Source organism: Protopterus annectens, chromosome 16.part0, assembly GCF_019279795.1.
Source record: "Protopterus annectens isolate FY-2018-M chromosome 16.part0, PAN1.0, whole genome shotgun sequence".
NCBI lineage: Eukaryota > Metazoa > Chordata > Ceratodontiformes > Protopteridae > Protopterus > Protopterus annectens.
In genome coordinates this window covers 248800574-248814650 of record NC_056750.1, presented here as the reverse complement: position 1 = coordinate 248814650, position 14077 = coordinate 248800574, and the positions used below count along the sequence as shown (strand labels likewise).

The 14077-nt window shown below is 38.8% G+C and overlaps 1 protein-coding gene across 1 annotated transcript in view; it reads right to left on the bottom strand.

Moving 5' to 3' along the window:
• Window positions 1–14077, bottom strand: part of LOC122790852 (protein-glutamine gamma-glutamyltransferase K-like) — a 346859-nt gene that overhangs the window by 174358 nt on the left and 158424 nt on the right. Inside the window, exon 6 of the mRNA XM_044058497.1 lies at window positions 13485–13659. Within this exon, the coding sequence (XP_043914432.1) occupies window positions 13485–13659 (175 nt within the window). The remainder of the gene's footprint in view (window positions 1–13484; window positions 13660–14077) is intronic.

Here is a 14077-nt window from a genome sequence, read left to right as displayed (position 1 = left end):
TTTTCACTGTTGTTGATATTTCCTGCTTCGAATGAGTGCACCTGCCCCTTTCACCTTTTTGTATAAATGTTGAGGTTTTAGGAATATTTACCATACCAGTTCTCCTTCCTACTGGAGCCCATTTATTTTTTACCCTAATGCTGTTCCCCAGCCACTCTTCTGTTCATAGATTCATAGGTAGGTACTAGGCTAATGGCCCAAGGGCCTACATAAGCCTAGCCAGCAAGGTTCCATAGCTTATGCCACCCAAGAAAGTTATTTTCCTGTGCCACTGTCCAGCAGAGACACAGAAGTGATCCCTGGGGTGTATTTCCTATTTCCCATCCACTCATCAAAGATTTTTCTTGAAGAGTGCTAATGAAGAACTTTGCTTGACATAGATGGGTAGCTTGTTCCAGAGTATAGGAAGTCTCTGGGACAGGAATCTATCCCTCCAGTGTGTCCTGTTCATTGTGGTAACAAGGTTTAGGTCCCTAGAGCGTGTAGCTCGGAGGGATTGGGATTTCTTTAGGTGTAGCATATCCAACAGCTCTGGGTTTGACATAGCTTTATATGTTAGGCAGAGATCACCTCGGAGTAGGCAATATGCTACGGAGTAAAGCTGGAGTTTTTTGAGGCGGTCAGTGTAGGGCATTTGTTTGAGGCCAGTAATCCTCTTTGTGAGGTACTTCTGTGGCCTTTCCAGCTGCTGCAGATGTCTTGTGAGGTACATTCCAAAAGGAGGCAATGTACTCTATAATGGGTCTAATGAGTGATGAGTAGAGGGGAACAATGACCTCTTTTTTTCCTGGATGAGAACCCTTTTATGATGAGGTGTGCCATGTAGAGGGACTTCCTGACTACTGTGGCGATGTGACTATCAAAGGAGAGACTACTGTCCACCTGGGTCCCAAGGTCTCTTATCATGCATTTGGTGTTAAGTACATTGCTGCCTATGTGGTAATTCATGGGTACACAGATTTTACCAAAGGGGATGACACTGCACTTTTTGGCATTGAGCTTGAGGCCATGGCTCTGACACCAGGCATCTGTCTCAGTGAGGCCCTTCTGTAGGATGTCCACATCATTTGGGGACTTGACTATGGCTCCTAGTTTGCAGTCATCTGTGAACTTCATTAGCCAGAAGCCTTCTGTGTTAGCCTGTACTTCAGAGAAGTAGATACCAAACAGGAGAGGTCCCAGGACGGAACCCTGTGGTACTCCACTTGCCACTGCTTTGCGGTCAGATTTGGAGTCTGCAACTTTTACAGTGTGGGTTCTGTCAGTGAGCCAATTGGCAACCCATCTTGTGACATAGGGATTTATACCTAGTTTAGTGAGTTTAGCTATAATTCCAGAATGAGGGATGGTGTTGAAAGCCTTGGCGAGATCAAGATAGGCTGTGTGAACCACCTTACCCTCATCCACAGCTTTGGTGACTGCCTCAAAAAAGTCGATCAGGTTCAGGAGGCATGATCTGCCTTTCACAAACCTGAAATGAGTGGGATCCAGAGTTTGAAGGTTACCAAAGTCTTTGTTTATGAGTTCTATGATGATACACTCCATGGCTTTGCAGACCAGGCTCATCAGGCTAATAGGTCGATAGTTCCTGGGATTAGTGGTGGCTACCCCTTTGTGGAGTGGGATAACTGTTGCTGTGTGCCATTCAGTGGGCACAAAGCCTGATGTGAGGCTATTATTGAACATGGTGCTTAAGTGGGGAGCCAGTTCATTATGAAGTTCATGTAAAACGCAGCCTGGGATGTTGTCTGATCCCATGGATGCTGTGTTTTTGGCTTTAGAGAGTGCAGCTTTTACCTGCGTAGTTGTGATTACAGGGTCTCTGCATTCTTCCTGTATAGATATGGGCCCTTTAGGGGGTGGGGGGGGGGGGTAAAGTTAGCACTGAACCTATCTGCCAGTAATGTTGGCAATATCAGTTGGTACTGTAATTTTCGTGCCTTTGTGCTGTAACTCAGAGCAGATCTGGGTGTTGCCATCTAGATTCTTGACATAGCTATACAATGCTTTGTGGTTGTCCTTGGATTTAGTGGCAATTTTGTTTTTGTAGCTAGCTTTGGAGGATCTTATAAGGGATCTCAGCTTCTTACAGTTGTAGGCCACAGAGAAGTACTACTGGTTTTTGGCTGCTGCCTGTCCTCTGTCTGCTACATATATATCACTCCTAATTCCCTATCTACTTTCCTTAATCTGGGCTGGCCTAGTTCTCCCTGTTTAGCACCCTCATAATACTATTTGATACACATTCTTTTTCTGTCTCCCAGTGATATGATCTTCCCTGTTTTATGTGTTAATACTTTCAACTTTTTGCTGTTAGTTTTTAACACTGCCACTGTGATTGCTGTGTCTTAGTCTATTAAGACATTTTTACTTATCTTTTGCTAATCCTGACTGATTGTTTTCTTGCAGGACTCAGTTTAATCCTGCTCTGCTTCACCTCACCTTCAACTTTTGGCCTGGTGCAATAATATCACTCTCTCAAAATTTTTTGAAAGATATATTCATAAGCAACTCCTCCATTATCTTCTACAAGAATGGCTCTTAACATCCACCCAAACATGGCTTCTGCCCAAAACAGTACAACTACTACACTCCTATCATTCACTGACACCATAAACAAATACAGGGACTTGGACAGTCTTGTTTCCTCCTTGCTCCTTGACCTGTCAAAAGCTTCTGATACAGTTTCTCACCCTAAACTCTTGAAGGCCTCTGGCTAATGAAGTTCGCAGATGACTGCAAACTAGGGGCCATAGTCAAGTCCCCAAATGATGTGGACATCCTACAAAAGGACCTCACTGAGACAGATGCCTGGTGTCAGAGCCATGGCCTCAAGCTCAATGCCAAAAAGTGCAGTGTCATCCCCTTTGGTAAAAACTCTGTACCCATAAACTACAACATAGGCGGTAGTATACTTAACACCGAAAGTATGATCATAGGGTCTATATTAGATGAACGAAAGTTCATCTTAGCGAACGCTCACATGAGCGAATATTGTGGAACTCGAAACTGCAATTGTGAGATCATGGTACAGTGAAGATGGGAATATTTGCCCTTTCCTCACTGTAGTGCGATCTCGGAGTTGGAATATATATTTAGGGGGGGTGTGGGGCGCAACCCCTCACAATTGCAGTTTCGAGTACCTGGATATTCACTCATGTGAGTGTTCGCTAAGATGAACTTTCGTTCATCTAATACAGATCCTGATAACAGACCTTGGGACCCAGGTGGACAGTAGTCTCTCCTTTGATAGTCACATTGCCACAGTAGTCAGGAAGTCCTTCTACGTGGCACACCTCAGCATAAAAGGGTTCTCATCCAGGAAAAAAAGAGGTCATTGTACCCCTCTACTCATCACTCATTAGACCCATTATAGAGTACAATGCCCCTTTTGGAATGTACCTCACAAGACATCTGCAGCAGCTGGAAAGGCCACTGAAGTACCTCACAAAGATGATTACTGGCCTCAAACAAATGCCCTCAAAAATTAGAAATGCTCTACAGTCATAAAAAAACTTTATCAGCAACACTATCAAAACCACTCTTTTGCCACTACCTACCTTCTTCCATCTCTTTTATATCATACACCCATCCTAACCAACCTTCAGTATAAAGTAAACAATAAGTTAGAGGAGTGCTATAATAAGGATGCAAAATTTGTCACCAACAAACAATACTACAACAACTAGTGTATTGCCCTTAAGGCTTTGAATTGGTTCAAACTGCCTCACCACTTAGATTACATACAACTTACTCCACACATTAAACACAAAGCTGATGACTACCCTGCTTGTACTCCTTTTCTCCATTCTTATCAGTCTGCTAGACTACTTTGATTTAATGAACATCTTCTCAGTGTACATAAATCCCACAAATCCTCTGACCAAAGTCTCTACTCATACTCTGATTATGAAGTGTTTAGCTGTTATTTATTTATTTTACATTCGTTGACTGGGATAGTCCGACTGGATATATGTCCATTTTCAGCGGAGGCCCGGGAAGGAAAGCTCCAAGATAATAATAATTCACATTGAACATTTAGTAAATGCTAGTTTCAAGCAGATTGCAGTCATAAGCAATACCAACATTTAGCACATATAGTACTAACTTATTATAAAACACTTTACAAAACATATTATTTTCAAAGATAAACATACATAACATTACAGTCAGGTTTACGACACACTGAGCAGCAGTTATACAACTGACCCTTCCTGAAATGGAGTGGTAGAAAAAAGTTAGAAGTAGTTGAAGGTAAGGCACCTAAGAAATAGGTCACTAGTCGGGGTTAGTGCAAGGATATAACCAATGAGTTTTGAAGTATTTCTTGAGTTTGTTCTTGAATTGAGTTAGTGAAGGTTCTAGGGTCAAGTCAGCTGGGAGTCTGTTCCATATTTTTCCAACAGAGTTGGCAAACATCGAGTCCCCAGCTGAGTAGTTGGATTTGTATGTTTGAACTAGGAGTCTAGTGGATGATCGCAGTGGCTGGATGCTGGTGTAGGGGCTAATATTTTTTAGTGCAGGTGTATTTTCTGGTTGGTAAAGGACTTTATATGCCACTATTAGCTGGTTGAACTGCAGTAGGCTTGGCAGTTCAAGCCATCCTAGGCGAATTAGGTTGTGACATTGGTGTGTCTGGTAGGCTGTGCCAGTAGCAAATCTGGCAATGGGGTTATAGCAGGATGATAGTTTATTAAGATCTGTTTTGTTTAAGTTGGAGAATAGAGGTGAGGCGTAGAGAAGAGTTGATAGCAGATGGGAACGGGCAATTGCAGTTCTAGCAAGTGGGGTAAGGAAAGGTTTGATTCTAAAGTGTTTATGTCTGTAATAGCTAAAAGAATGACAAAAGTTTTGCCAAAATTGATGGATATGGATCAGTGTGGTTCAGTGGAGGGGAAGCAAATATTTGACAACATTAATAGAACAATAAAGATCCAGAGGGAGGGAAGCATTTGCATTCCCCAATACAGTAATAAGATTAATTAGGAGGATATGTGAGGGATCAAAGGAAAAAATTAAAATGAGAGGGGTCCTGTCTGATACATTGTGTTTGAAGAGGGGAACCATGCAGGAGTGTCCTCTTTCCTATTGTCTGCCACTGGCAAAGAAAATAAGGGACTCAGAAATTCAAGGCTATAACTGGTATGGTATTCAAGAAAAGTTAGCTTTGTTTGTAGACATATTTTGTACCTGATAAAAACAGAAAAGGACATCTTAATATTGTGTAACATTTTGAGACCGTTCCAAGTCTTCTGGATATAAAATTAATGAAGATAAAACAAAGGCTATAACTATACTAAGTACCCATACATGAACTAGTTCATCAATTCCCATATTTATGGGGACATGATAAAATAAAGCATTTAGGAATATGGATTTAAAAAGGTATGTTATCGAAGCTAAGGATATATGGGAAGAGACTAAACAAAAGATAATACAAAAAACTGACAATCTGGAAGCTTTTGTTTATGGATATGGATCACAAGATAGAAGCAGTGAAAATATTTTTAGTCCATTTAGTTTTATATACAAATCAGATCTATTTTTGTCAAGTACAAGAGAAGTTGTGGACAGTAATTAATAGAGAATTGAAGGATTTTATCTGGGAGGGGAAGAAGGCAAGTGTCAAGGGAGTTAAGCTGATCCTTCCAACAGAACAAGGTGGTTTAGCACTTCCTGATTTGAAGGGATATTTTACAGTTATACGGTTAAGAATTCCATACATAACACAAGCAGAACGCTATAATCCAAAGTGGAAAGGCATGATGATGAAGCAGGGTGAAATTCAAGAAATAATGAGAGAGTGGTATTTGGGACAGAGATCATTAAGGAGAATAAAAAACAGGCATATAGAACATTATATTCATAAAGTATCCAAAAGGTATTCTAAGAACTAAGTCAATATGAGAAAGGAGATTTTGCTGATACGGATTACTGCAATCGGGTAGAGAGAACAGGCAAGAAGGTCTGGAATTTACTGGAGAAAACTGGCAAAGGAGCCAAGTTATTGGGAGCAAATAACTAGAGAAGGAAAAGGGGGGAGGTCAAGAAGACATTTAGATTTCAGGCTAAAGACTGCCTTCCTTATCAGGGATTGATATTAGAGTATAGGCAATGAACAAAGGATAGTGGAATCTTAAGTGAAATGCCTGCTCTGATAGAGATTTTAGTTGAAGCTGCTGCTGTTAAAAATGGGATAATTAGTAGGACATATAAAGTATCACACAGTAACAATAGTAATCAATCAGAGGAGGTTAGAAAAGAGTGGAAAGAGAGACTGGATAAGCAATACACAAGGAACAATGGGAGGACATATGTATGGCTCACAAATATGCAACAAATTCTAGAAGATTTTTGCTTGGTAGTGTTTGTATAGGTATTTTTATACCTCAAGTAGACTCAAAGAATTTTTCCTCAGGTACATGGCAAATGTTGGAGGTGTGATAGGGGAAGAAAGATATAACTGGGAGCACATAGTTTGGGAGTGTAATGAGTTGGCAGGCTTTAAAGATTTGCTATAGAATACTCTGTTAGAAATAAGGAAATTATTACTTTTTTTTGTTGGGATACAGGATCTGACTTGTCTAGACATAGTAAGGCCTTGTTAAGTTTAATTCTGATGACTGCCAAAAAAAACAGTTACTAGAAAATGGAAATCAAAGTCTAAACCAACTGTATTTAAAGTATTGAATATTGTAACAGAGGAAAAAAACTGGAAGTGGGATCTTTAGAAAAGGGTAGGAGTACATTACATAGAAAAAAATGGTGATTGTGGGAATACATGCAGAAAAATGTTTTGGATGCAGAATGAGGATTAAGGGAAGGCAGAACTGATCAATTTAAGTAATTTTGGATGTATGATAATTATGCAAAATCAAAAATACATACAAATATTTCAAGGATATGCATTAATGCCTTTCTAGCCTGCCAGTATACCAAAAACAGTTGTTCCCATGGTAAGTGTCCATGCTGTTCTTAAAAACATCTGAACTCGTGCTTGCTTTAATGTAGTTTGGTATTCCTATAGAATCATCTACATAGGTTGTCAGATGATTCTCTACTACATTTTGATAACTGCAAACTTTCCCAGAGGTAGTTGTCTCGAAATAACCTATATACCTGAATAAGAGCTCCTCTTAAATATCTATAAGAGACATTGCCCAAGTTCAGATATTTTAGTCTTTCCTAATAACTTAAATTTTCACATCCATGGATGCTCTTGGTATATTTCTGCTGTACTATTTCTAATTTTCTCATGCTTGTTTTCTTATAAGGTTTCCATATTGTCATTCCATACTCAAGTGTGGGTCTAATGTAATTAACAAACAATGACTACATGTAATGTATAATGTTTTTAACTGGGAACATGTTAATAGAGTTTGTTTTCTTTTATTTAAATGTATGTTTGTTTATCCCTTAAGTGATAATTCAATAAAGGTGTTAAAATGTATCAATCTTAAACTGACATCCCTTTTTGTGTTAGTCAGTGTGGAATGCAAATTTCTCTGATATGGGACTGTGCTATTATTTCTCCCCTCATGAAGTCTAAGGCCCTCGTCAGAACACCACCAGATGCTGACTCAGTCTACCCCTTATTGAAGAATGAGTCTTGTGGATAAATTCATGGTATCCAGTTTGCATTCAACTGCAGGCTTGATCAGCCACAACACTTAAATATGTCCTCTCATCAGATGTAGATACCAAACATAAGGGGACACCACATAGAGCCCTGACAGACTCCACAAGTACTTCCTGCATCAGATAAGAAGGTAATGTCAACTCTTACTACATTGGGTGTGACGTCTACTTCTACTTAATATAAGTGTGGAGGAAGTCTTGTGATTATAGTTCGAGGAGTTTAGTACCTGCAGTTCGTATTAAGCCTTATTCTATGTAAAGATGCATTTAAAATCCCTGTGGACGTGCTTGTACTACTCCTGACTCACTTTAAAATGTATTCATTCATTCATTCATTCATGTTTACATATGTGTATGTAAACACACATACACGTGTGTGTGTGTGTGTGTGTGTGTGTGTGTGTGTGTGTGTGTGTGTGTGTGTGTGTGTGTGTGTCTGTGTGTGTCTGTGTGTGCTATTTTTTTCTTTTTGTAATGTTTATCTGTAAGTTTGAGAGGGCTTTAAAAGTCATTGGTAAATGTGGTTTTAGAGAGTAGTTCAGCAGAGGAGAAAGCACTCTTGAAATTCATGGAGTTGTTCAAAGCACAATTAAAATTATTAAAATCCCCAGACAGGGCTATGATGTTGGCTTTTGAGTAGGCTGTGAATGTAGCTGAATTTGTGTGCAGATTCATACTAATTTTGAGGGTAAAGGGTGCCAGTCTGCTCATATTTGATCTAGCAGGGGATAACAAACACTCCACATTGGAATGCATTTTTTTCATTGTGTCTTTGTTTTCTGAACCATGTTAATGCATCAAAATAACTCCAGGAGCTTCTTATAAATTGTTTGTTTTTCCACAGAATGGCTGACATGGGGCCTGACAATATATGACTTTTTTGTTTTAGTGTTGTTTTTTTCTTTTTGTCTCCTTTCTAGAATCCATTTCAGTATGTCTAGCACAACTGATGCAGTGATGTTTTTCTATCTCAATGAGCTATAATGAGATACAGTGGCAGCAGTGTGGATCACAGGCATCTCACACACCTTTTGTAGCAGAACTGCTTGCATATTATTCCTGAATGATCATCTTATACATTTATCTCAGCGTCTTTTGTAAGCCATTCAGAGCAATTTTATAACTCCGGCCAAGAACCTAACTCAACTCCAGGCTTTTGTAAGGACTGTCATTTTGTAGACCTTTGATGTGAGCACTGACAGAGCCACCCTGACACATTTTATGAGAGGTCAAAGCTATCACTGCAGTCCAAGAGCAGCTAAACACTTTGAATAACTTGTTCTGCTAGTCACCAGTGTCTGCAGCAGTAGGAAGGGTTTCTTTTCTCTGAATGTTGCGGAAATGCACTGTGTACTTGCTGTTTTTGCTCAAAGCTATTTCACAAGCACATTTGTCCTGTTTTACTATCTGCTCATGAATTTTAGTTTTTTTTTTTCAAAATTGAAGCAGACATGCTTTCATACATTGCATTTTTCCACTTCTGTTGCATTGCTACCCCTTGGTTTGTTAGATTGCAGCATACTAATGCTTCATTAAAACCATAATGCTTGGGCATGACATATTAGTAGTTCTATGTGTAATGCTAACATTAAAACTTCCTCCCCGCAGTCGAGTGTCATTCGAAAGACATGCGTAGAATGGGCATGCCTTCGTTGAAGGTTGGGCATCGAGCTGGCACCTCGGCACCATAAAAATCTACTGCCAATCATTAGTGGACCAGAGTTCCGCTGTGGTGACCCCTAACCAGGAAAAGCCGAAAGAAGAAGAACTGTCTATAAAACTTACAGTTGCAGAAAATAACACAAGTGGATCACTGTACAAACTATGTGGTCAGCTATTATGGTTGCCTTCTTTTTAGATGGCCAAAATGGGATGATCTTACTGAATTTAATAAAATTGATAAATTCAGCTCTAATTGTTACTCCTCTCTCCCCTCCATCTGTCCCTCAGGATATACCTCAAACTGGCTTGCCTCCAGCTATCACACAAGACCAAGTCCTACAAGTGCTATTAAAAACTAAAAATACTGCATTGGTGGGTCCTGACAATGGATGCTTCTTAAATAGCATGAAGGATGATTTAGCCACATCCCTACCAACACTGTTCAGTCTTAGCCTCCATACAGGTTTGTACCAAATGAATGGAGAACAGATATAGTCATTCTCCTGCTTAAGGGAGGACCTCCACAGACCCAAGCAATTGCAGAACCATAAGTCTAACCAGCCTCACATGCAAAGCCATGGAAACACATCATGGAATTAATCATTTAAGAAAAAGGGAGCCTCTAAACACTGGACCCATCTCTGCTTGGATTTGTCAAGGGCAGGTAGGTAATGCCTAGTGGATTTTTTTGTAATGGTCGCCAAGGCAATGGATGAAGGTAAAATGGTACACACTGCATACCTTGACCTGTCCAAAGTTTTTGACACAATTCTCCACTCAGGCATAGCAGAAAATCTAAATAAACTGGGAATAAACCCCTGTGTCATCTGCTGGATTGCTAACTGGCTCTCAGATAGGATGCAGATAATCAAAATAAGGGAAGTTATCTCCACAAAGAGACCAGCCACCAGTGGAGTCCTCCAGGTATCTGTGTTGGGACCACTCTTGTTCGACATCTACTTTTCTGATGTAAAAGCCGATACCAAAGGGCTCTATCTGCCCAACTTTGCTGATGACTAGAAGCAGTCATTGAATCCCCAAATCACTTTGCCATCCTGCAAGAAAGTTTGTCCAAAATAAATAAATGGTGTTAAAAATATGGACTGAAGCTAAATGCCAAAAAATACATTATTGTATCCTTTGAGAATTCATCAACCCCAGGGAACTACTACATTGACAATATGTCCCTAACAGTTGATCCAGTTATTCAGGATTTGGGAACGTATTTTAATAGCGATTTAACTTTTGACCAACATATGTCCATTGTTATAAGAAAGCCTTTTTATATTGCACAGTTTATAAATAAAGGGATTATGTCCAAATCTAGGTATGTCATTTTTCCCCTTTACTCAGCCCTCATTAGGTCAGTCATTAAAACATAATGCATCCTTTGGCATGTATCTGGCCAGAGCCATGCAACAACTGGAATACCCACAGAGACACCTTACTAAAAGGATACAAGGCCTAAACAATATGTGCTACATGGACTGATATAAAGCCCTGTCACTATACTCTGTGTCTTACAGACTGCTGAGAGATGACCTGTGTCTGGTGTACAAGACATCCTCCAACCTATTACTGATGGATTTACTGCACATCAGCAAGTCAAATGGCATCAGAAATACTCGGTCTGAGGACCTAAACCTCTTCTGTATCATCAACAGAACAGTTTGGAGGGACGGGTATATCCTGCAGATTAAACAACTGCTATGGAACAGACTCCCCATCCACATAAAACAAAGTTCGTTCCTCTCCATATTCAAGTGTAACTAACACCTATGGATGAGAAGCAGAAACATTTCCCAAGGACTGCACCCTGTATTACTAATGCACAGAGGTAGCTCATAAATGTTTTATTCCATGCATGGATCCCATCCAATTGTCTGTGGTATGATCCCAGTTATGCTCATTGGGAATAATATATAATTATTGACCATGAGACGGATAAGGCCAGTATATAACCAAATGGGTCAGGTTATTTCGAGCACAAAAAGGGAAACTGACTAGGCTTAAAATGGACCACAAGGCAGCTAGTCTAGTACTTACCTATGAACCCATGAAACATGGAATGCTATCCATCTGCAAATTAAATCTACCTCTAACTTCTCCAACGTCAATCAACTACTAAAAGATACCTAAATAAAACCTGGCTCTACTCCTGCACAGTCCTGGCTGAATTTGCCCCTCCCTCCTTCCACTCATATCTTAGACAAAGAGCGAATATATTTTGCCTAAGCTATGTTATCTAGTCATCTCTTTTCCAAGGAGTGTACTCAGTGTGTTTAATATCATTTATATGAACTGCAACTTGTGAAAACTTTATCTCTTGACAATGTTCTTTTTCAGCTTGTTATAGTTGTCCAAATATTTGAACTATGTGTGTGTGTGTGTGTGTGTGTGTGTGTGTGTGTGTGTGTGTGTGTGTGTGTATATATATATATATATATACATATATATATATATATATATATATATAGGTTCAGACTATAAACTGAAACTGAATTTTTACTTAGTTAATATTTCATTCTTCTGTATTAGGCTTTGTAATAACTTGAAAATTTGGACTATAACCATATTATGTCCATGTGGAGATTTTCTTCCTGGACCTCTGCTGAAAATGGGATATTATGCCAGTTGGACTTTCTCAATAAACAAATGTCAAATAAATGCATAAATAAATAAATTCATAAAATGCTGGGAAGGGTTGTACACCAGGCATATTGCACAGAGGGTTTGTACTGTTCTGCAGATTACATTTATGAACAGCAGACTGTTAATATCTCTTCGCCAATGTTCTTAAACAGAAAGATTAAACTGTGTTGCATATCTTCAGTAACTTACAGTAAAAGGCCTACAAAAGTGAACTTAAAAATTAAGAATGATATTATTATTAAACTCATTTCCAGAGACTCTTACAGCTATATTAAATAATGATGGCCTAAGGTTCTAATTATGAAGCTCAAACTGTGACGGGAGTTGTATCTCATCTATATTTGCCTAGATCTTTGTAATTGATCAGATTCTAGGAAACATGACAAAGTGGCCTAATTTTTGTTACATCATACACTGTTTTTGGCACAAAATCGATAAAATTAGTATCGTATACATGCAAACGTTAGATAAGTGTAATCCCAGTCCAGACTCCTATCTGTGTAACTAGAAGGAGCTTGCATTAATCCTCTGACAATGGCACATTTGACGATGTTTACCACAAGTCCCAGCTCAGAGTTAATGGAAACATGCGCTCTTAAAAAAGCTCTCTTCTCATTTTTAAATTGTGTTACCATATTGCGCAATAATCGTGTAATATGCGTAGCTGTCAATGGGTAAATCAACACTTACTTGCTAATCAAGCTGCTACTATTCATTCTTTTAATTTCCTTAAAAGGCAACTACAAACAGAAACTTAAAAAAAGAAAAGAAAAGAAACAAAACCTGTTTCTGCTCATATCCTTAACTATTCATATCAGGCAATGTGCTAAATATTAATTTTAATTGATTTAATCTGCCATAGTGACATTACTTTGTTTTTCGACCAAGGTTTTTTTCACACTGTGCAGTTTATATCATTATGGCTTTGACCAGGATTTCCACTTTTTAAGTTCCATTTTTGCATTGACTAATAATGGAGTGTTAGATACACCGTCAAAAGATTTCTTCTTTCATAAATACTGCCAATGATCTATTACTTGTAAACTACTAATCAGATATTTATTGTCCTTTTCTTTATTCAGACAGAAATAGTGGCCAAATTAGTGTTTCTAGAAGGCTTCGAAAATGTCTATTTCTGATATCCCTTTCCTCACTATTTGTAAGATTGTTGTCATTCATGCTTCTGTCATCTCCTCATCAGTGAATGTCTTACAATGACAATGCCTTTCAGAAAAGGCAAAAAAAATTATCAGGTTCTTTGAAAATTCTAGAATGAAAAATATGGGGCCTCAGAGATCACCAAAATGATGTACAACAAGACTGCAGAAATCAGTTGCATACAGTAAGCAGACAAATAAATATTTAAATCATATGTTATATGTAGAATTCTAACAACTGTAATAAATGGCAGTTAAAGCAATCTGTTGAGGAAAAAAAAACAGACACTTGCATTCAGGTGTTTTAAAAAAGATGTCTGCCACTTACTGAAAAACAGGTTTGATAAGACTGTGAAAGTCAAACGTAGTACTTACTTGTGGTAACAACAGCTGCAAAGACCCAGCACTGCGCATATCTGACAGGACGCCCAGTCTTATAGTACTGGAGAAGGATCGCTTCACTCCCAATCCAGAGAGTGGGGGGAGTCCCACCGCTGTAGTCAGAGGACCAGTTTCCGACTAAAATCCCTTCATCATCTAATGCATTTACCTGGAACAACAGATAACAATGTATACTGTATTGAGGCAAAAGAAACCATGTCTGTTACCTAGACAGCAAGAGCAATTTATGGAAGAGTTTCATTCTCTCTTAGTTTAATGTCTTTTTGGCCCACACACCTTTCCTGCCTCACTTCTTTTCTGTTTCATTTCTGTCACTTATTGCTAGCATAAACAATGAATTCATCTAACATGTTGCTACTTTCATCTTGATTATTGAATATTATCAATGATTAATATTAAATGGTTCTGCCATCTGGAAAAGTGCCATTTATTCTCCATCACAAAGTACCTATGCCTGCATCTTCTTTACTCTGGAGTTTGCCGTCATCTGTGAAGATCAGCAAGACAGAGTAAGCAGGTGCGTTGGGATATTTTTTAATAGTCAAGACAAAAGCTGTATGCAAAGC